At 55.8% G+C, this 23,316-nt stretch overlaps 1 protein-coding gene across 1 annotated transcript in view; it reads left to right on the top strand.

Moving 5' to 3' along the window:
• Nucleotides 1-559: 559 nt before the first annotated feature.
• The window catches only part of DPP6 (dipeptidyl peptidase like 6), a 592,252-nt gene continuing 569,495 nt past the window's right edge, over nt 560-23,316 (top strand). Inside the window, exon 1 of the mRNA XM_070423592.1 lies at nt 560-1,011. Within this exon, the coding sequence (XP_070279693.1) occupies nt 961-1,011 (51 nt within the window). The 5' untranslated portion in view covers nt 560-960. The remainder of the gene's footprint in view (nt 1,012-23,316) is intronic.

Below are 23,316 nucleotides of genomic sequence, written 5' to 3'. Positions count from 1 at the left end.
GCTGCAGCCGCAGATTCCTGTGCAACCTGGTGCAACCATGGAGACGCTGCGTGTCCCCTAGTACCACGAAACAACAGATTTATAGGCTGCCCTCTCCGCCGGCCTACCGCTTCCCCCCTCGGCTTCGCCACACTGGCTGCCAAGGAGCACAGCGCGCCTCGCTCCCCCTGCCTCCCCGCCCCTTTGGCGCGATCCAAGTCACCCCTGAGCTTGAGGGGGCGGCTCCACCACGGAAATCATTGCGGAGCGTGTTTGTAAAACCCGGTCTACGTGCACCGGGTGCACGCGGCCGAACGGGGAGGGGGCGTCTGCCTCGGAGAGGCTGTTTTCCCAGGGATTCCCACCTCTACCCAAACAGTTGGGGATCCCTTAACCTCCATGCGCCCGAGCCTTTCTGGTCCAGCCCAGTCCAGGCATAGCACCCGGGTGTACGCGCGCGCACGCGCACTGCGCGCGCGCACACGCCCTCCGGTCCGCCCCAGGCCCCGCCGCCGCCCCTCCGGGGCCCCCACCCTTCAGGACAAGTGCGGGAACCGAGGCGTCCGCGCCGCCCGCCCGAGGAGCTCCCGAGCCGCCGGGCCGCCGTGTCCCCGAGTGCGCCCTGCGCGCGTCACGCTGCTGTCTCGGGCTGAGCGCTGACTGTGAGCCAGCCTGACACGCAGCTGTGGGAGCCGGTCCCACGGCCAGCGCTGCTCCCAGGCTCCCGCTTTGTTTGAAGCAGCTGGAAGCCCACAACCTCCTCTCCAGCTTTCATTTTCCTTCCTGGGCTGCGGCCCCAGAGAGTTGATTGCGATCCGCCCGGGAGAGGAGAGGGCAGGGCGGGCTCAGGTGGGCAAAAGTCTTCGGAAAAGCCAACTCCGCCCCGTGGCCGCCGCCGCTCCGGCCTCCGCTTGGACCCCACCGAGAGGATGGATTAAGTTACTCTTCTGCGCCAAGAGTCGGATTCACACTTGGGACAAAATGAAGGAAAAGGCGATGATTAAGACCGCCAAGATGCAAGGGAATATGATGGTGAGTGCGCGCGGCGCGAGGGGGTGTTGCCGGGGAGTCGGGAGGACCTCGGCAAGGAGCCGTGAAGTGTGTGGGGGGCTGTCCTCGCTAGTTCTGACCCTTTGGCAGTGACCAGACCCTGGCGCTGCCCGCAGGGCGCCCTCCCCACTTCCCCCAGGCAATCCGCCTGGAGACTGCGGGGCGCAGAGGACCGGGCGTTCATTTGCAAATCACAACTTTGCGGCTTCCTGGTTCCTCTGCTGGGGCTTGTGGCTGGTGTCTGCGCGGAGGAGGGGGGAAGGCTGCGAGGGGGGGGGGGTGGCGGCGAGGTGAGGAGGGGGCTCTGTCCGCGTTCCATGCAGACCCCAAGGCTGTGCTGGGGAAATGCGGAGTCTGAGGGGGGCGGGGGGCATGGCTGCCCGGAAGGGCCGAGGGCCTGGTGCCAGCGCCTGGCTCGGGTTTGCGTCCCCAGGGCCGAGACCTGTTGGGGTCGGCTGAGCCTTTGATCCAGCCTGGGCACGCCAGTCCGGGCCGCCTCCGTGGCCACCATCGGGCAGGGCCCGCACCCTGGATTTGAGAAGGATGACACCCCGCCAGCAAGGGTGACTGTGCCCATGAGCATAATCATGGCATGTTGTCCCTGAGGATTTCTGGGCGCCAGGGTGGACCTCAGCCTGGACAACTTTGCTAACTCGGGGCTTCCCGCCTCCGCAGCGAGCCCACCCCTCGCCTGACCGCAGGACCCGCAGCCTGGGCGTTCCTGCGGTCCCGGTCCTGCGTGGGGCGGGGGTCAGGGTGCGGGCACCTCCCGGTGAGGACGCGGAGGTTGCCATCTTGTTCTGTTGAAATGTGCGTGTGCCTGTACGTGTTTGTTTGGGTGACGTTTTAACCCCTTGGTGTTGGTGTGGGATGCTTGCGGGGGGTCTCTATCCTGCCCCAGGGTGCTTCCGGTCAGGGAGGAACCATGAGATGGGATGGCCCCGCCACTTTCGAAGGAGCAGCTGGAAATGGGGCTGCCTTCAGGGTCAAGGTCTGGTGTTGTTTCTGAGGCGGGTTGAGCCCACGTGATGGGGTGGGGGCGGAGGTGTGTTTGAGACAACCCAATCAGTGATCCATTTTGAGGTCTTGCTTGAAATGAAAAGAGAGAAGAAATGAAAAGTTGATTCAAATGGAGCAAATGCTTGGCGGGCTTAGGACACCCACAGCCAGACACCTGTTGCAGGTGGAGGAAGGGGGCTGTCTGCTCTGCTAGGAAGTTGACTGTGGCTAAGGTGGGCCCCCCTCCATGCCCTGCCGCCCTGGGAGCGCAGTCACTGTATCCAGGGGTTATTCTGCAGGTTCCCCTCCCCAGACCACACCCCCCATTTAAGGCCCCTCAGGTCTGTGTGTTCTCTGCCGACTGCTGACCTAATTGCTTGTTTGTGTAAATGTATCTGGCTCCCTCATCTCCCCACTCCCCGAGGAGCCCAGGCGCTGCTCAGCATAATGTCTTGTATAAACAGGGAGAGAACGTGTAGACAGTGATGCTTTCCAGTTAAATCCCCACCCACACGCATAATGCCTCTTGTATATTATGCCTTGTAATGTGCTAATGCAACCTACACATTTAGGACTGAGGCGAGAGAAAGGATTCAAATTAATGATAATGGTTAACAATAATAATAATGAAATAGTATTGACTCATTACCTAAATCTGTTGTTAAATAACTATTTCTTCTCACGACTCAGCACATTATGACCTAGCGATCTTTGCATTCCGTCTGTACTACCCACTTTAAAGGTGCCCACTACCCCCTCTATGCCTTCACTTCAGAAAATCAAGAAGACAGGGGCTGCTAGTGCCATGTCCACCCATACCCTGCGCAGCAGTGTTCCACGTGGTGCCCATGTCTGCACGCCTCTGTGTCTGCTGTGAATAGTAGAATCAGAGTGAGTTGAAAGCCTAGAGAATTCTACAGCAACTGATCATATTTTTAGGATCATCCATTGGCCTGGGAGAAGAACGAGACACAGGCTTAACTCTGAAATGTTGTAGCAGTTCTCAAATGGATCATGATTGCTCTGCAGTCTGGTTCGTACCTGGATTGAGATCTGTGCTCCAGTGAGATCCACGCAGTACCCACCGCGCGAGCGTGGCATCGTGTCATTGTGTGGGGACTTTCAGAGCCCTCGTTTTCCCTCAGTCACCAGGAGGTCTCTTGCTAATCACAGCCTCTCTGGGATTTGGGGGCTGGCACATCCGTTGCTCCCGCAATTTGATTGCAATTCAGGTGCTATTTTGCATCCGGGAAGAGGCCGGGTCACTTGCTCCAGTTGCTGACAGTGGAGGGTTGCACATCTGTCTGCTAGGCAGAGTGTGTGACGTCGGGACATGGAGACACACACCGAGGCCCCTGCACAGTGCCGGAGCCCGCAGAGCTGTCGGGGCGCACGCTGGGGGGTTGCTGTTTGAAAGAGGGACCCTTCGTGCTGCCGGAATGGCCGCAGGAGTGGTGTCCAGTGACGGCCCGTGTGCCGTGTTTGTAATCCAGCCCTTCCCACCATGTCTGCATCGTGTGGCTCTCCTGGACCTGCGGCTGGTGGTTAAAAAGCTGTGGTGGTAACATTCTGGCCTGTCTGCCAAACCATAGTGCTTGTTGGAAAAGGGATTTGTATGACATCTATGAAGTGTGCTATTCATCACACACTGAGTTAAAGCTTATTGACACTGAGGTGATGAAGAGAAGGCAGACTTGTCCGTGTACTATCTGGTCTCCTTTGGGTAAGTGAAGGGAATAGCATTGGAGGAATCAGTTCACAAGTTGTACATTAATTCCTGAAGAAAGTCTATTTCTAATTTCCCCGCCTAAGCAGGCCACATCCTTCTGCAGTTTGATCCATTGAGAAAGATGGGGGATGATTTACAAATAGCTGTATTTTCAGAAAATCTCGGGAAATGTGTGGGGATGACTTACACGCTTCCTCAGCCCCAGTCTTCCTGTGTCGCCAACACGCTGCCATCCTACTTCCTTCCCCACAGTCTACATGGAGCCGACTGTCCGAGAGGCACCATCTGGCAATAGGTTTAGGGTGAACGGAACTGTTTATTATCCCAATAACCCCCCCCCCCCAACCCTGCTCTGTCCATAGGAGCTTTCCGCGGACATTGGGTTGCTTCATGGAGACTAAGAGAAGGTTGGGTGAACAGTGAAAGTCTTGCGGCCCCTCCCTGGGTGTGTGTTGGTGGCTCTGCAAGTGGATGGTGGCTACAGGAGGGTCATGACCAGGTCACGTCAGAGGAGAGGTGGAGGTCTGCCACCACAGGGATGTTTGAGGTTCTCATGGTTGCTTGCTGTTGGGTTTCAATGAAAGTTGCAGTCTGGGTCCTGGCGGGTTGCTCAGTGATTAGAGCACCTGCCTGCAGATTTAGGGGCCTCGGGTCCAATTCCAGTCAAGGGCATGTACCTTGGTTGCAGGCTCGATTCCCGGCTGGCCCAGGTCAGAGTAAGTGCGGGAGGCATCCAATTGATGTGTCTCTTCACATGGATGTTTTCTCTCTGTGTGTCTCCCCCTTCTTTTCACTCTCTCTAAAAATCAATGGAAAAATACCCTCCAGTGAAAAGCAACAAAAATAAAAAAAGTTGCAGTCTGGGAATCCCCTTTGCAGAGAAAGCTGGGGTTTTCCTCCATGGCCCTGGGGCCGGTGGGAGGTCTCTGGTCACTGGTAGGATCTGGGAGGTTTGGAGCCCAGGGTCTCTCAGGTCTGGTCTGTCCCGTCCTGTGCTGGGTGAGATCTGCAAACACAACTCCTGTCGCCTGACACTGGCTGCATCTACCTGGTGACATAAAAGCCACACAATGTTGTTTCTAAATGAGCATCTTGGCATGTTTTCAGGGGAGAATTCACCTTTTCAAATGGGATCCAAAAATTACCTCAGGCCCCAGGCTCTCCAGCTGTCACCGCGTTGGTGCCTGTGTTGACATTTTCCTACCTCCTTGCTGTGGGCCATCCCTTTATAAACCCGTCAGCTTCCACTGCATACCTGAAGCCTACGAGCCTTTTACTCACCTCGGCTACAGGGCTTACAGGATCAGGAAGAATTAAAATTAGCTGCCAATAAAATATATACAAAATTGCTAACATTCTCAGGAAAGAAGTTCTCAAAGCTAGGTTCTCAGCCAGATCCTATATAATAAAAGGCTAATATGCAAATTGACCAAATGGTGGAATGACCGGTCACTATGATGCCCACTGACCACCAGGGGGCAGACGTTCAGCACAGGAGCTGTCCCCTGGTGGTCAGTGGGCTCCCACAGGGGGAGCACTGCTCAGCCAGAAGCCAGGCTCACGGCTGGCAAGTGCAGCGTTGGTGGTGGGAGCTTCTCCCGCTGCCGCAGCAGCACTAAGGATGTCCTACTGCTGGCTTAGGCCTGCTCCTCACGGGGAGTGGGCCTAAGCCATCAGTCGGACACCCCCTCAGTGCTCCCGGACAGCGAGAGTCTTGGGGTCTTCGTGTTGGAATGTGGAAATATACCAAGTTGGCCTTTTCTGCACCAAAGCTGTTCCCCTTTTCTATGACCTGGACATTGCTTACCCCAGACTGGTCATCGTTCGGACCTTGAACTCTCTGCTGTCCTAAGCGGCGTGGGGCATTCTGAAACGCCTGCGTCCTTTGTTCCCGTGCAGTCAGGAGCTGCGCCCAGCACGCGCTCGGGTAGATGAGTGTGTTAAACACGGACAGGTGTCCATTTCCTGCGCCGACTGGGCTTTTGTGAGAGGCCATGACCCAGCTGTACGTGTCTTTCTTCATTTAAGAACTCCTCTGAGTCTGAATGCATTGGGTCACGTGCCAGAGAGGTCCACGCCTCGCTCAGGCTGTGATGAAATGGAAGCTGAGGCTCACTTCAAGGGCTGTGTGTTGTTTTCCTGGACCCCACCAGGCCCTGCCCCAGTGCCACCCAGGCGCCCGCCTTTGGCTTGGTCCCAGTGCTGTGTCCTGGAGGTACTGTGAGACCGATGCCAGTCTCAGGTCACGGTGCCCGTGCGTCTGGAAGATCTGCTAGACCCGAGGTTCGCATGAGCCCCTCCTGGGGTTCAATGGCTTCACTAGAGCTCTCGGACCCTGGGAGGGTTCGCACTAGTTACCAGGTTATTACAAGGACATTGAAGGGTGTGAATGGGCAGCCAGGCCCCGAGACACTGAGGGCGAGGCTGGAGAGTCCCTACATGGAGCCAGTTGTATTTGATGAACTTGATTGACAGGGCCACACTCTAAAACCCAAGAAAGAGGGAGCCCAGCCCTCCCAGGGCCCTGGAGCACTTGGAGCTGAAATGCCCAAGGGGCAGAACCGTGAGAGTCCCTCCCCCTTTACCACGTGGCTTGGGGGGGGCAGGCTTTCATGCCAGGAGAGGCGGGAGGTCCACCCCCCCTCCCCCAGAACAGTAGGTCTTGGCAATGGCTGGATGGCAGAACCCTCATTTTTGAGGTTTTGAGATGCCCAGGGGTCCTGGTTGGCCGCCTGGGCAGGCTGCGCAGAGATGGTTGCTGAAGGCAGAGGTTTCCATCCTGTCACAGGTTTAAGTCGCGGGAAAAACGTCAGTGACTTCCAAAGGAGCGCTCTGGGTGTTCCACAGCACACCGCGCACACACATGCACACGCACACCGTGCATCCGTGCACACGCACATGTGCATGGCAGCCTGTGGTCTCTGCACTGCAGCCTGAGCATCAGCACGTTTAATGCGGCGTCTGCTGGGCAGCCGGGTGGGGAGCCACTGGGTTCCAGGCTCATTTTAAAGCAAACATCGTTACCACCTAAGGAGCCACCAGTCACACGGCTGGTGAGAAGCCCTGTGGTTTGTGGGAGGCACAGTCTGGTCTGGCGTAGTGGGCTGTGGGCGAGGCAGGTGCAGGGGAGGAGAGGTAGACGTCCCAGAATAAAGAGCGATGGGGTGAGATGGCGCAGAGAAGGGGGCAGCGCCTGCCGTGCTGTGGGCTGGGGTGGGGAGAACACGGGGCTGGGGGATTCCCTTGCGGTCTCTCTTTTTCCTTTGCCCCAGGGAACAGCCCTCTGACTGTCAGGTGCTCTGTTATTTGACTGTGATCAACTGGAAAGTTACTTCGAACCAAATGGAACCATAGAAACAGGGAGGGTAGGAGCAAGGTGGCTCTGGCCCTGCCGGGGCTGGGTGGGGGGGGAGGGACCTGCTGGAATTTGCCCTCAGCCCTCGGGGTCTCACAGGACTGTTTCCTCAGGGTGTGGTCAGGAGTTGAAGAAGATGGCTGATCCCAGCGCCCCCCCAACCCCTCTCCGGCAGGCCTGTGACCAGGCCTTCGGTGTGGGCCCCGGGCTCACTGGGGAAGGAGTGGGAAGGAGGCTCCGCCAGAACAAACATTTGTTGACATTACGGCTCCTGCTGCCCTGACTCACGTGGCCCCTCCCGGTCACCAGTCTGGCTCGCAGTGCCTCACTGTGTACGGACAAAGAAAGGAGGTGGCACATGTGCACACCGCTAAGTCGCAAACCTAGCACTCTCCCTCCACAGGCCTGGATGACTCCGGCGGAAGTGTGGGTGCCCGCTGCCCGCATGTGGACACACGTGTGGTGCACACACTCCTCACGTTAAATGCTTGCATCACGGCGGAGCAGTGCTGTGGGTTCCCGGGGGAGCTGCTGGGGGCACCGTCCCTTCGATCGCTCAACTGTTAAAACCCCCAACACTTTGTAATACACCATCACTTGAAGATGCCCTCCTTTCCAATCGGGCGTTGCTGTCTGTGAAGAGGAAGAGGACTTGCTGGCCAGGCGGGCCGGGCTCAGGACTGGCCGGCAGTGCACCAACTGTGGCCGTGTGGGTGCGGCGGGTTCTGGTAGAGCCTGTGGTCGATCCCATTTTCTTCTTCATAATGGCATTTGAAAAGTACTGTTTTCCTCTCTCTCTTCTTCCCCAACCCATAGGCTAATGCCTCTATTAGGCAACACATAATTTTACTTCAAATAATTCTCGTTACTGTGGTAATGTATGAACATGTATAAAACCTCTACCCATGAGAACCCAAGTATGAGAGTAAATTAGACCAACAGTCTTACATGATGCCGAGACATGGAGTTCAAGTGGCTCCAAGGGGCTGTCCCTGCACCGCATCCATCCAGACCCCTGGCTGCACACACCTCCTCGTCCTGCATTTTGGGGAAATGAGGATCAACGATCTTCAAGCCAACATTTCCACCAAAAGGATTCATGCATGGACTCGATTCTCTGTGCTCAGGCAAAAAAGAAAAAAAAAAGAATTAACACACTTTATAAAAATCATCTATAACAGAAAAACAGGGGTTTTCTGGTTAAATTATAGTTTTCCAGAAATTTCAGTTGATCGGACCAAATCAACTCCTGAGCATACCTTTTATAAGAGGACTTGTTTGCTCTTCTCCTTCCTGTGACTGTAAATTTTTCCTATATTTTCAAGATTCTGTCCTTTCATTTCAAACCTAATTATGTGAACAACTTCCGGTTTGCCTAGTGCCATTCTGATTACAAGGCAATTTCACGTGCATGATCTTATCAGACTCCAGCAACCCCTCGTGTTGGGAGGACAAGCATTTCTTATCTGTGATGGAAGGAGCGCCGACCTGGAGAGGGGACTCGTGGATCATAGGCCAGGTTCCCTGTGGTCTAACCCTGTTCCTTCCTGGTCTCTCCTGGGAGGAGACAGCCTGGAGGTGGGAGGAGAGCGAGAGGGACCGAGCACACCCCCTTGTCCAAGGCGCTCTCCTGGGGGCCCAGGCTCTCCGGTTGGCACGGCTGCGTGGCCTCCTTCCTCTGGGGGGTTGGGGGGGCACCGCTGTGTGCACCTTGAGGTGCGGCTTCCACACGCTTAGAGACGCCTGTGAAGTGCATCCGCACCAGCTGGGCAAGTGCCGTGGGCAGTGGACCCAGACGCTCATTCCTGGGGAGGACAGGGTGGCCGCTCGAGGTCGGAGGCATCCCATGACCTCAGGTCCTGTGAGTGCTGCTCCGTGCAGCCACCAGTAAACACAGAGACAAGGCGGAGAGAAGGAAGTCTCCCAAAGCCGGTGGGCCGGGTCCCGCAGAGGAAGGTCAGCACGCGGGGCTCGATGCCAGAGGCATCCGAAGGTAGGATGGGCCTATCAGGGTCACTTCTAGTCTCTGACCCCGGGAGAGGGACAGCGGCCCCCAGTGGAGGGGTCACAGGCCTTCCAGAGAGAGTGGACGTGGTGGGCGGGGGGCCGAGCGGAGCTCAAGTGATGGAATCCCCCTTCCTCTGGGCTCCAGGTCTGACGTGCCGTCTGAGTTTGCAGTCTCCTCCCAGCGTGACCCATCCCTGGGGCTTTGCTGATTGTGTATAAGTTTTCCCGGGGGAGCCCTGCTCTAATGAAGTAGTGTTCTGCATTCTGAGTAGTTGGCCCCACAGTCTTGCTGATGAGTCATGTTATATAAAGAGGGAGATGGAGACAGTCCCTGGCTTCACTCGTGTTCAGAGTTACAGCCACACGGAAGAGCCCAGGTGGATGGAGAGCAAGGCATTCTCCGATGCCTGCCGCTCCTCCTCCTCCTCACCTTCCTCTTCTCCCTCCTCCTCTCCTCCCTGCTCCTCCTCCTCCTTCCTGATTTCTGAAACCAAAGCCCTGCTCTCACAGGTGGTGCAGGGAGCCAGCCCTCCACAGCACACCTCCCCGCCCCCACCTCCCAGCCTGGAGGAATATTCCCGATGCTACACAGAGTCAGGAGCTGGTTGACCGAGACATGTGGCAGGTCTTCCCTCTTGCTCACATTTCCTTTGTTCGCTTGTTTTGTCTTCTCCTGAATTACGTTTTCCTCTGACGACATCAGGTCGGGTGAATTAGCCTCCTGGGCAGGGTGACCAAGAGTCGCTGGATTCCGGGAAGAAATAGAGGCTGAGTGGGTCAGCTGGGCCAGCGGCCGGGCACCGGCCATTTGGGATGTAACTTACTGGATCCACCTTAGCCCTGGATTTTGAATGTCAGTCAAGTTCTCCAAGAACATTGCAAGTAGCTGCTTTGCAAAACAGTGGTTTCTCATAATTTACCTCTCGCTGCTGTGCTTCCGAGAAGTGAGCGCCACTCGGAGCGCTCGCGCATTAAACAGAACAGAGGGTCCTGAGCTCACAAGCCCCACTGACTGCTCGAGCGTGTGCGTGTGTGTGTGTGTGAGTGTGTGTGCCTGCGGCTGCGGGCACGCTCACAGGTCTACAGGTGCCAGGGGCTGGGCTTTGCGGCCTTCTTGTGGCGATAATCCATGACCACCCACCATAACCTAATCGTGAAACAGAACGATGGCCGTTCGCTGGGGGGAGACCCCTGCCTGGTTTCTGAGGAGAAAGCAGGGTCATCACGGCTCAGAGGTGCGTCCTGGCAAACAGGCCTGGGAATGCGGTGCCCAGACCAGCAGTGTCAGCCTCACCTGGGAACCTCAGAAATGCACCTGCCTGCCCCACGCAGGCCAACCAATCAGGAAACTCGGAGGGCGGGCCCACACCTGCCCTTTAACAGGTGGTTCTGGTACCTGGCCACATTTACCTCTAAACTGACCAGTTCTTAAACTATGTGCTGTGAGGGGCTAGTTTAATTTTTAGTGTCCATTCCTCATGGATTCGTGCTTTTATGAAATACAACAAAGATCAAGTCATTTAAAGATTAAAAATAAAAAACACACCCCCAAATTTGGTATTATTAGATTCAAAGATACAGAATCAGTCCATCAAATTGCTGTAAACCTTTCTCAATGGGTGAGGCCACGCCCACAGTGGCCAGGGCTGCGGGTGGGGATGCTTCCCTCTGCCATGGGGAGCACAGCCTGCTGCATGTTAGAGCCCCCGGTGGGGAAATGGGATTGAAACTGTCTCCTTCCAGCCCAGAAACCTTTGCCGCTGAGTCAGAAGAGAAAGAAGCCAGTTTGAGTCTGGAAAAAGCATTAACCACACTGCACAGACCAAAGAAGTATCCTCTCCTCCCTAGCTCGGGGCTGTAGCCAGGTATGCTGGTAGGTTCCCAGTGCGGAGCCCAGGGGCACCTGGCCCATCTCTCCCAGGACACCCGGAGGCGGGCCTCATCTTCCCTGATGGCTGCCTTTCTGAGTTTTGAGGCTGCGGTAGGTTTTTTTTAGCCATTAAAACAAACAAGATTTAAAAAGGACAGAGGAAGAAACTTTGTAAGAAAAGTGGGCGGGGCAGGGCCTCTGTCTTCAAAGAGGAGAATTAAGCCTCTTATTTGTAATTCGTATTTGCCCACACCCCCACTTCTGCAGGCCCAAGCCCTGTTCTCCCTTCCAGCCTCACCATCGCAGCTGTGGGGAGCGAGCAGGGCTGTGCGTCAGGACCCAAAATGAGTTGATTTTCTTGGTGTGACCATTTCACCTTCGATTGCTATAGGATGGGGTGGTTCCGTGGGTAGAATTAGGGTCAAAGCGACGGCTGTTGATTTTGAATTTCATTATTAAGAAAGCATGGAGTATTTCCCCACTCTGCTCTGAACTGTATTTTGACTACGCTGGTTTTAAACGATTTATTTTCTTAGACACCGGAAAAGTTAGTTACTGCGTATAGGACCATTCTGGAGCCCACCACAGAGGGTTTCCTCTTTCTCCTTCAACTCAGACAGGTCGTGCTCCACGGCCCCGGGCCAGGTACTAAAATGCCTGCGAGGCTCCCTGCTTCCCAGGGACCCGAGCCCACAGCACTCGGCCATGTCCAGGGCCGCCCTGCAAAGCAGAGGGAATGCTTCCTGGCGGTCAGTCCTGGGAAATGACTCAGGGCATGTGACAGGCCCCGGGGCTAGGGCTGTGCTGGGAGGGGCCACTCTCTCAGTCACCACCTGGGGACCCCGAGTCTGAGATGAAGGGTCACTGCCCTGGAGGAGGTGAGGGAGGGGCCGTCACAAGCATTGGGCAGGGACCCGAATGAAGACCCTGGCTCCGGTGAGACTCTGCTGCCCAGCTGGGCCCTGGAATGGCAATGGCGACAGTCTCACTTGGGTTTGCCTGAGCTCCGCTGAGGGAAGACAGAGGCTGGTGTGCGTGGGCTGACCCAGCGCTTCCTGCCGGCGTCTGAAGAATAAAGGTCCAGCCTTCGCAGAAGGCTTTACTGGGTGTGTTCAGGTCGCCACAGGCATTGTATTCTAGAAGCTTCTGACCACAACTTCTCTGTTTCTTCCTTTGCTGCTTGAACTCCTTCATGTTGAACACAGTAGGGGGAGGCGTGTGGCTCACACTGACGAAGTCCTCCGTGAACGGCCTGCAGGCTCCTTCCAGAAGTTCCCGCAGGAGGCTCTAGGACTTCGGAGAAGTGTCCTAAAGGCGGAGTCCTCTCCCAGCAGTCCTGGAAGAGAAAACACCTTTATTATTGGGATTAGCACTGGGCCAGTGGTGATGCTCGTCCTGGGCGTCCGCTGAGAAAGGCAGAGAAGGAAAGAACTCCCGCTCGGCATGTAGCCGAGCCAGGCAGCCTGCGTCATCCATGTTCCCATGGCACAGTCCCTAGTCCTCAAGTGGAACACTTGTCACACAGCTGGTCCTCGCCCAGGGCGAATGCTGGCTTATGGCTGTGGGAAAGTGCCCTTAGGCAGCAGGAAGCAGGTCTGCAGGAGGAGGCGGGTCTGCAGGAGGAGGCGGATCTACAGGAGGCGGGTCTGCAGGAGGAGGCAGGTCTGCAGGAGGAGGCAGGTCTGCAGGAGGAGGCAGGTCTGTGGATTGGAACAGGCCAACGTCGCCTCCCACAGGCGACCTTGTGCATCTTAAAACCACTGCTCCCGGCTTCCTGGGAAGGCCATTCCTGGGTCATAAAGGGGAAAGAGGGCCTATCTGGTCCTCAAACACATGGTTTAGGGCCTGAAACAGTGCATGATGATAGTTTTCCAAGGTAAAAGGTATAAGAGAAAGGAGAGGAGGGAGATATTTCCCCTTATTTTCCACCAGAAGAATGATGTGTCATGTTTTTAATTTGTGTGTGTCCTTCATGGCAGAACATTCATATGAATGGCCTCTACAGTAGCCAGCAAACCGCAGACACTCACCAAGAGAGGCTGGAGCTGTCCCAGGCTCGTGAGGTTCAGGCCTGAGATGCAGACAGATGTAGGTGAGTGGAGACTCAGGAAACCGCCGGCCAAGGACACCAGGCTCAAGGAGACATCCCTTCTCCCAAAAGTTTAGGGACAAGAGACACTCCACCATGTGTCGAGAGCACAGGCTTTCCTGGGCAGACTGAGCATCTGGGCCTGCGCCATGTAGGAGGGAGTGGTATGAGGCTTGGACAAAGGACATCCTTATCCTGGAACCTTCTGGTCCAGGAGCGGAACTCAGACAGCCTTCCTCCAAGAGCACTTCTGTATGCAGTGCTCACCTTGTGGTGACCGATAGGTGGCACTTCGCATCCTGCATCTCACCCCATCCCCGGGACAGCCCTGGGTGGAGGAGTATTACCTCCCCTTATCAGACGAGGCTCAAAGAAGCTCCTGGTGACCTTGCCCACGGTCAGCTGGGTCGTAGGGAGAAGCCAGTGTCCAACTCAGAGGTGGGCAGCTAACTCGGTCACCTTCATCTTGTTAGATTCAGGTCAGATTGCTCAGTGGCTTCTCGCCTCACTAGGAAAAGGCCCATGTTCTCCCGGGACACTGCCTGGTGGCTGCCAACACCTGGAACCTCCCCGGTGCCCTCCCAGCCTCTCCTCCCGGGACACTGCAGCCGGCTAGCCTCAGCCCCTCCCCTGGAGCTGGTGTTGGCTCTCTCCTTCTCGAATGCTCTTTCTCTAGATGGTCACACAAAGTCATCCACCGTTTCTTGCCATCGTGTTATTTAATTATTGGTTGGATTTCCATTCTCAAGCTAGAGCGTAAGCTTCTCCCTCTGACAGGGCTCCTGTCCCGTTGGCTCCCTTGCGCCACCCCCCCCCCCCCCCATGCCTGGCACAGGCTGTGCCCCAGGAACCCGGATGGCTCCTCAGAAGGCACTCTTTCACCACAGGAGTTTCTGGTTCTCTCCTCTCAAAGTTTTCGGTGGAAAGTGATTGCAAGGCAAAGAAAGTGAAAGTGGCAACTGGTGGATTTGAACCGAAGGAAGGGAGAGCCTGCAGCCGTTAATTTAGAAAGTCCCGCGCCGACTGTCGTGTAGAAACACCATGATATCTGTCTCAGTCCCACTGGTGGGGGGAACCTTGTAACATTCAGATTCATAAATCGGGGTCGAGAGCAATCCCTCCTGCATGCCCAGGCTGCAGAGAGAGGTCCGTGCGCTTTGCATGAGGGTCACCCATGCGGCCTCAGTGCCGTCATGTTTTGACACTTCTTTTTAAGTCATTTCTCTCTCGTGTCCTCTGTCTTTCGATCGGGCGCCACTGTGTGTCCCGGGGGCTATGACATCCATGAAGCACTTATCCAGGCAACAGTGCCCAGCCCGGTGCCCGTGCAACCTGCTCTGGCCAGTCCACACCATGTAGCTGAGAGCCTGGGGCTCAGTTAGGAATCCAGAACGTTCCAGAGCTCCAGAAACGATTTCATTTGATACTCGGCACCACCCGCAGTGGGGTCCAGGGTACTACCCTGTATATGGGGGTGGGAACGTCTGGCCTGTGGGCCACATAGGACCGTGACATCATCCGGTCTGGCCCTGCCAAGGCATTGGGGTGAGTTAATGAAATGTCTGACGAAATAGAGCAGGCTAATGTTTAAGTGGATAATTTTGTGTGGCCTGTGAATGATGTTATAAATATCCAAATGGCCCTTGGCAGGAAAAAACTCCCCATCCCTGTTAGACAAACCCATTATAACTTCTGCAAAAAAGAATGGTCACACTAAGTAGAATAAATAGAAGTCTCAGTGACTCCCTGTCCATTCTGGGGAGGCTCACCACCCAGTGATTCAGGTCAGGTTAGATTTTTTCCCCAAAGTGAGGCTCAAAGAGCTTTGTAGGTTATGAAACTGTGGCCCATATAGGTTGAGAGCATTTCGAAGTTGGGATGTACACACTCAAGGAAAATGGTGATGTGAGGACTTGTTGGGTGCGGGCAGACACCTTGGGGGAGAACTCAGTGAGGAGGGGTCTGCGGAGCCCAGGCAGCAGACTCCACGGAGGAGTCGCACCTGGACATGGGCCTCCGGTGAAGGGCCTCCGTGCAAAGCCGCACCCTTCTCAGCCTGCACCCCAATTCTCTTCCCCAGGATGTGCCCGATGCCAGCACAGCCCTTTGAATGTGGTGCTTAGAGAGACTAAAAATTGCAGCATTTCCCACAGAGCTGTTTGCAAGAAGAAAGAGCGAAGCAGTGAGGGGGTTGTTGGAAATAATAGGGTGAACTTGGAAAGGGGAAAAACGGGCATGAACATGAGGGCAGTGTTCCTCATAACGGAATTCTTCCAACTCGGTATTCTCTAAGCGGTCTTCCTCTCCTTTCTCTTAAGGGGAGTAACTAAGCTTTGAAATCTTGTCTGTCTTCATTGTTTTCCTTGTGCAGGCAGGAGTAGCTGAGCTGTTCATTTGCAGGCAATCTCTGCCTCTCCCCGTTCAGACTCTCTGAGGCCATTTGCAGCCATTCTGACTTCAGGAAAGTGGTGACCCCAGTGGGACAGCCTGAGCAAGGCAGTGAAAACAGTCAGTCTAGCTTTTGAACACCACAGTGTCTTTTGAAAACCCTGCTGCTACGTTAGCAGGTAACCAGGGTTGAGGTCTGTTTTCCAGCAGTAATTGTGTTTATACAAGTTTTTCTATGTACAACTGTGTTTGGGAGTTATGATCCATTTTCTCACTTTCAAATAATGGGGTTCAATGAAAATGTAGGCTCTTCCCAGTTCTTAACATAGCAAGTCTTGATTTGATCTAGAATATTCCAAGCTAACCCTTAAAACAGAGACCCTTCTTTCTGCGCATTTCTGTAAGCGACCTTATGGCATCCTATTCCAAAATGGGAGACGCTGGTGAGTGGTTACTCCCTGCGGCCTTTACTGCTGAATTTCTCCCTCCCTGTGGCTTCTGCTCCTGGTTCTGCGCTGCCCTGTGGCCCACACCCTGGATCGTCTGTCACCGGGTGTGTGTCACCAGGTGTGTGTCACCGCCCTAGGAAGCGGCCTATCTCCCTCCAGCACCTTCTGTGAAGCTAAAGGCTGTGGACACCGGCTCGGGCCATCCTTACATGTTACCTTTTTGTATGTTACTTTCTTAGCCTTTAGAAGCATTTCCCAGCTTTGCAGCGAGTGAGCCCTTTGCTGCTGCAGGCGGGGGAGGGCTCCGAACCTCGGAGCGCTGGAAGGTTCCATCCAGGTCTGGAGCTGAGTCATGATGGGAGAGCGCCCGGCGGCCGGTGGGGCGGGCTTATTTGCAGTGTGTCACCCGCATTTCACATTGAGAGATGTATGCTAGACCGTGGCCTTTCTGATGAGTGCTAAGCTCGTCGTGCCTCTTGTCTGAACAGACAGAGAGAAGCCCTGGGTTCCGCGAACATAGACTTGGGTGGCTGCCAGCGCCTGAGCCAGGGGTCCCAGCCCCTCCCGCTGCTGCTAGTGTACAGTAGGATGCTGCGCGAGGAGGGGCACGGCTCCCTGCCATCAGTTGGACCCTTAGAGAGAAGAGGCTTCTCCTGTATTTTACCACCTTTCAAACCAGCTCCTCCTCGGGGGGCCATGGGTGCGATCTGCAGGAAGTGTCACCCCTGGGCCTTCCCGGTAGAGGCTGAGTGTGAGGCCTGCAGCCCCGCCCTGGGCCACCAGCCTCCTGGATGAGAAGGCAGGAGGGGCCCACCGGGGCGCCCCCACGCCTAGTGCCCGTCCTGGTAGAGGTCCTGGAGGAGAGAGATAGAGGCCCTCCCTCCCCCAGTGTGTGCCACGCACTGTGACCAGGTGCCTCCATGGGTTAGAGGTGGCTCTTCCGGGCCAGTGGGCAGAGGGGGCTGAGCCCCGGTTACAACTAGGATTGTTGTTTGACCTTTAAAATTGCCCTCACTTCACATTGCATCCGGCTTCAGTGTAAACTACTTTTCTCTTTCTATTGAAGGGAAAAATGAAAGAACAATTTCAAAAACTTTCCCATAAGGATGTCATCTCCTTAGTTTATTTGTATTTAGGTAGGACTGAAGGTAACATCTGTCAGTTCCCATGGGCAGCATGGCACTGTGACCCCTGTGTGCCCTGCAGAGGGACCCCACCCATGTCTGGGCATGTCTGTCTCCAGGCTGTTGACCGCTTCACGAACTGCACCTCACCCCTTCACCCACTGTGCCCCCACTCCATTCACCCACTGTGCTCCCACCCTCTCCACCCACTGTGCCCCCACCCCCTCACCCACTGCGTCCCCACCCCTTCACCCACTGCGTCCCCACCCCTTCACCCACTGCGTCCCCACCCCCTTCACCCACTGTGACCCTACTCCCTTCACCCACTGCGTCCCCACCCCTTCACCCACTGTGCCCACACCCCCTTCACTCACTGCGTCTCCACCCCCTTCACCCACTGTGCCCCCACCCTCTCGACCCACTGTGCCCCCACCCCTTCACGCACTGTGCTCCCACCCCTTCACCCACTGCGCCCCACCCTTTCACCCACTGCACCTCACCCCTTCACCCACTGTGCCCCCACCCCCTTCACCCACTGTGTCCCCACCCCTTCACCCACTGTACCCCCACCCCCTTCACCAACTGTACCCCCACTCCTTCACCCACTGTGCCCCCACCCCTTCACCCACTGTGCCCCCACCCCCTTCACCCACTGTGCCCTCACCCCCTTCACCCACTGTGCTCCCACCCCCTTACCCACTGTGTCCCCACCCCTTCACCCACTGTGCTCCCACCCCCTTACCCACTGTGCCCCACCCCCTTCACCCACTGTGTCCCCACCCCTTCACCCACTGTGCCCCACCCCCTTCATCCAATGTGCCCCCACCCCTTCACCCACTGTGCTCCCACCCCCTTACCCACTGTGTCCCCACCCCTTCACCCACTGTGCCCCCACCCCCTTCACCCACTGTGCCCCCACCCCTTCACTTACTGTGTCCACCCCCTTCACCCACTGCACCTCACCCCCTTCACCCACTGTGTCCCCACCCCTTTCACCCACTGCGTCCCCACCCCTTCACCCACTGCGCCCCCACCCCTTCACCCACTGTGCCCCCACCCCCTTCACCCACTGTACCCCCACCCCTTCACCCACTGTGCCCCCACCCCTTCACCCACTGTGCCCCCACCCCCTTCACCCACTGTGCCCTCACCCCCTTCACCCACTGTGCTCCCACCCCCTTACCCACTGTGTCCCCACCCCTTCACCCACTGTGCTCCCACCCCTTCACCCACTGTGCCCCCACCCCCTTCACCCACTGTACCCCCACCCCCTTCACCCACTGTACCCCCACCCCTTCACCCACTGTGCCCCCACCCCTTCACCCACTGTGCCCCCACCCCCTTCACCCACTGTGCCCTCACCCACTTCACCCACTGTGCTCCCACCCCCTTACCCACTGTACCCCCACCCCTTCACCCACTGTGCCCCCACCCCTTCACCCACTGTGCCCCACCCCCTTACCCACTGTACCCCCACCCCTTCACCCACTGTGCCCCCACCCCTTCACCCACTGTGCCCTCACCCCCTTCACCCACTGTGCTCCCACCCCCTCACCCACTGCGTCCCCCACCCCTTTCCCTCAGGTGACCACTGCAATCTGTCCTCTGTAAGGCTGGGCTTGTTTTTGTTTTGGGTTTTGTTTGTTTTGATCTCCATGTTAACAGCCTCGTCACACCCTTCAGAAAATTGCAGATTTCTGTATAAACAGCTCCTCCGGTCATTTATCTCTGTCACCTGGGAGAGTCCGCTGCAGCCTTGCCTCTGATGTGCTGGTTGTTGGTTTTAAGCAAATGAGGACACGTGGCAGCAGGCAGCAGCCTCGCGGACAGAACCGTTGCCTCAACTACCCCGTGGCCTGCCCGGCCCCACCTCGAGTGCCAGATGCCCTCTCTGGACTCACAGCGTCATAAATGTCCCCGTCGTGTGGTCGCTACCACAGGGTCTTACGGCACTGGTGCTGCCGGGGAGACTGACATTTCATTCCGAGTGAAATATCATCTTCAATTGCCTGTGTGAAGATTTCTTCATCATCCTGGTTATCATCAGCTGTGGAAATAATGTCTCACTAAGGACTCCGTGCGGCCAAATGCGTTTGCTGTCTTAACTGATGGAGCGCACGAGTCAGTCTGGCCACGGGGACCACGGAGAGGAAGGGGTTGACTTTGTAAACACTGTGGGGTGATGCTGTCCCCACGAAGCTGAGCACCCCTGGGAGCACCCGCTCCCGTGGGAAGTCTGGGGCTGGACAGACCCAGCCTGTGCCCGAGGCGGTGCTGTGCCGGCCCCTGGGGGCGGCTGCAGGACTCGTGGCTGAGAACGAGGTCTAAAGGGACGGATGGATTTCCTGGGTCTCCCAGCGCTGTGTCATCACGGGAAAGCTGCAGGTCGTGGCCGTGTCCCGGGTGCCAGGCGACCTCACCTTGTGTCCCTCTCCGTCCTTGGACGGCGGGACCCTGCGTTTCCGGGAGCCCAGCGCCTCTGGAGGAGCCTGGCTGGATGCGGACAGAAGAGCAGGAACTCCGGCCCACGGGACACACCCACCCCATCTGTCCTCACTCACTGAGTTCTTACCACCCTTTTCTGTACATGTAGTTCCACAGCACTCTTACCTCTAAGTTGTACAGTGGTCTACTTTGATGAAAAGAAATGTATTTCACATAAGCTTTCCTGCTTTTCAGAGGCTTAAAAAAATGAAATGTACTTTAATCAAAGAAATGTAAACTTGGGTGGATGGATGTGGAGGCCACCAGCTCCCCCATTTATTTACACCAGGGACTTGCTTCCCCAGGCTCGGAAAACAGCGGGTGAGAGATCACCGCGCCTGTGAGGTTTCTGAGCTGCTGTTTCGTGTATGGCAGACCAGAGAACTCACATGGGGGCTGCTGCTGTCATTGCCTTTATTTCTGGCTGCTGTGTGTGCGGGTCACCATGAAGCTGGCCAGAAAGTGGACAGGCTCGTGAAGCCATGGACACATCTGTCGGAAAAAGAACCCCTGGCTGGCGAACAGCAAGAGGACCTGGAGGTCCACGGCCTTGTTGATGGGTGTGACTGCTGCCTGAGGCCACGCATCCTACACAATGTCTTACAGTGAGAATGGCTCAATGCTCCTCACTCGGCAGTCAGCGAGGTCGCAGAGACCAGGAGTGGCAGGCGTGGCTGCGGCTGGCCATGTCCTGTTCCCCACCGAGTGCAGCCCACAAACCCTGCTGCAGGCGCTTGCACGTAGCTCCTTGGACAGGAGTTTCGGGGAGAGAGTAACTACAGACATGTCGCTGGGTCAATAGTTTCTGGGTGGTTTTTTTTTGGTTTTTTTTTTTTTAACTTCCTTTCAAGCAAGGTCTTTCATATGTCCGGTCTTTGCAGTGATTGGCCAAGAGGCCAGGATGCCCCCATCTGCTCTTCTGGATGCTAAAGAATGTTGTGATTCCATCTGGGAATAGTCTGTCTGCTTCGGGGCGGTCAGGACTGAGGAGGAGGGAGAGAGGGGTAAAGCGAGCCGAGGGAGGAGGGAGAGCAACAAGCAGGAGAGAAGGAAGGGGAGGGAGGTGGTGGGAGGGGCTGGGAAGTGAGGCCGTCTTCCAATATAGGCAGTTACTCCTCACCTCTGTCCATATTTAGGTAGTCGGTCCTCATCGTTTTTTTGAATTTTTAGAAAATTTTCCATTACAGTTGACATACAATATTCTATTAGTTTCAGGCACTCAGCATAGTGGTTTGACAATCATATACTTTACCAGCTGTTCCCTGGTAATTCATGTGCCTACTGGACGCCGTACATACTTTTTACATATTACCGACTGATTCCCTGTGATGTGCTCACATTCCCGTGAACATCCTGTGGCTGCCCTCTACTTCTCAGTCCCTTCCCCTGGGCCCCCAGCTCCTCACTCCCTCCCCTCAGGCAACCATCCGTCTGTGCTCTGTGTCTGAGTCTGCTTCTGTTTTGTTTGTTCATTTTGTGTAGATTCCACATACTGTATAAGTGAAATCATATGGGGTGTCTGTCTTTCTCTGTCTGACTTATTTCACTTAGCTTAACCCCCCGTAGGTCCATCCATGCTGTGGCAAATGGTAAGGTTTCATTCTTTTTTATGCCTGAGTAATAGTCCATTGTATATATGTACCACAACCTTTTTATCTGTTCGTCTGTCTGTCTTTACTAATATCATTGATATCACCAACTACTCTGACTAGCAGTGGGCACTAAGTGAGTCCCTTCACAGATGGCAGAACTGAGGCTCAGGAGGCTTAAGTAATGGCTTTTACCCAAATGATCTTTTTTTTTAAATCCTCACCCAAGGATGTTTTTAGGATATTTTTCCATTGATCTTTAAGAGAGAGGGAAAGACAGAGAAATATAGATGTAAGAGGAACACATTGATTGCTTGCCTCCTGCACTCGCCCTGATCAGGGCCCAGGCTGGGGAGTAGCCTGCAACCGAGGTACATGCTCTTGACCGGAATCGAACCTGGGACCCTTCGGTCCTCAGGCTGACGCTCTATCCACTGAGCCAAATGATCTTGATGGGCCTGCAGTCGCTTGTATTTTCCTTTAAGAGTTACTCAGCCCCTGCTCTGAAGGTAGTAGATGTGGCCACACAGCGTCAATGGCCAATGGGATGCAGGAGAACGTGCCGTGACGTGTTCCCCTGCCACCCGGAAGCGTGAAGCACCCGCTCCTGTTCTCCGTGGGTCTTTGAAGTTGGCATCTGCTGTGTTAGCCTGGGGCCCAGGCCCAGCAGACATGGGCAGTCGGCACCAAGCTCAGGGGGGTTCAGCAAGAGCAGGACGCCATTCTGTGTTCCCAGGAGGCTCTGGGATTAGGGGCTTGATTGTTACACAGCACAGCCCGCCTTCCTGGCTGGTACCAGACACCTCAGGGACAATGTTCTGGGTCTGGACTTAGGCTTATTTTTCAGTTTATATGTCACATTGTTCCAAAAACAAGGGACTAAAGCAGCTGACAAAATATACTCAACTCAATGTCATTAAAATGCATGAATCATAACACACACATACATCTTTGAGTAAAAAGAAACAAGACCAGAGAAATAAATGCCGGGCAAGCCTGCTGCCATTTGCTGGAATGTGTGGTGAGGAGTCTGCCCAAGGTGAGCAGGGTGTGGGCTCGGCTCTTTCCAGAAGCCATGCCCAGAGGGAACGCACGGCCCGGGCTTTGTAAGCCAGTGGCTCGCATCGCCAGCGAGCGCTGCGCTCCCTGGGCAGGAGAAGGGCAGGAATTCATATCCGCTGCATCCGTCGCAGGGCAGGTCTGCAGCAGCCTCTGAAATCAGGGGCTGGATTTGGGCTGTCCACGGGGTCTACAGTGCAGAGTAGCCTGCCGTCTCCCCAAATCTTGTCTCCCCTGCTCCTTGCCAGTCCCCAAATCTAAGTGTTGATTCCAGAAGGCTGCCACGGGCCGGCCAGGAGAGAAGGATGGCCGGAACGGGGAACAGGTCCTGGCCAGGCTTACACCCCCTGCTGTGCCCTCCGAGAAGGAACATGGAAAACAAGGTCACGACAGGCCCTCCCGCCCTCTCTGCTCACTGCGTGGGAGGGACGCCAGGAAGCAGCGCGGCCGTGACCACCTGGCAGGCCCTGCAACCCCAGGCACCAGCCATCTGTCCAATGACTCTCGGTCTCCAGCGGGAACGAGAGGAGGGAGCTCAGGGTGTGGAGTTGTGAATGCCCAAGGGGACCCAGAAGTGCCCCAAGCCCCCCCAAACCCCAAACCCATGGCTTTATTTTCCTTTGTTCAAAATAAGAGCAACGACCGCAGCCACCTGCCACTGACCTAACACTGCGTGTCTTCAGGTCTAAGGTGCAGATTGTTGACAGGTTTTTATATTCTTAACATCGAGGTGCATCTTGCAAATAAGAGCATGTCATATTTTCACTGGGAGCAGGCTTTGGCGATAAGTCGTCCATACATAGTGTTGCACGTGGACATCAGTGCTCTCCTAGAGTCGCTGGCCTCTGATAAAATAGGGTCATACGTTTGCTGTGCACAAATCCAGCCTGCGTCGGGGGGAGAGGGAATTCTGCAGGGCATGTGGAGGGGCTGCAGCGAGCCCCGATCTCCTGGTGTGTCTGCCATCCAGTCCTCGGAGCCCAGCCAGGGACAGGCATCCCACAGCGATGCTCGGCGAGCGCCAACACAGCGATGTCCCTGACACCAGCTTCCGGTGGTGGGGCTCGGTCACTCTCCCTGACCTGGACGGGGCTGCTGCTCAGTAGGCCAGAGCTGCTCATTTGTGGAAGCAGGTGCTGCAAATG

The sequence above is a fragment of the Myotis yumanensis genome, unplaced genomic scaffold (genome assembly GCF_028538775.1).
Source record: "Myotis yumanensis isolate MYYU_CA2020_CCGP unplaced genomic scaffold, mMyoYum1.0.hap1 SCAF_9, whole genome shotgun sequence".
NCBI lineage: Eukaryota > Metazoa > Chordata > Mammalia > Chiroptera > Vespertilionidae > Myotis > Myotis yumanensis.
This window is presented reverse-complemented; position numbering and strand designations above follow the sequence as displayed.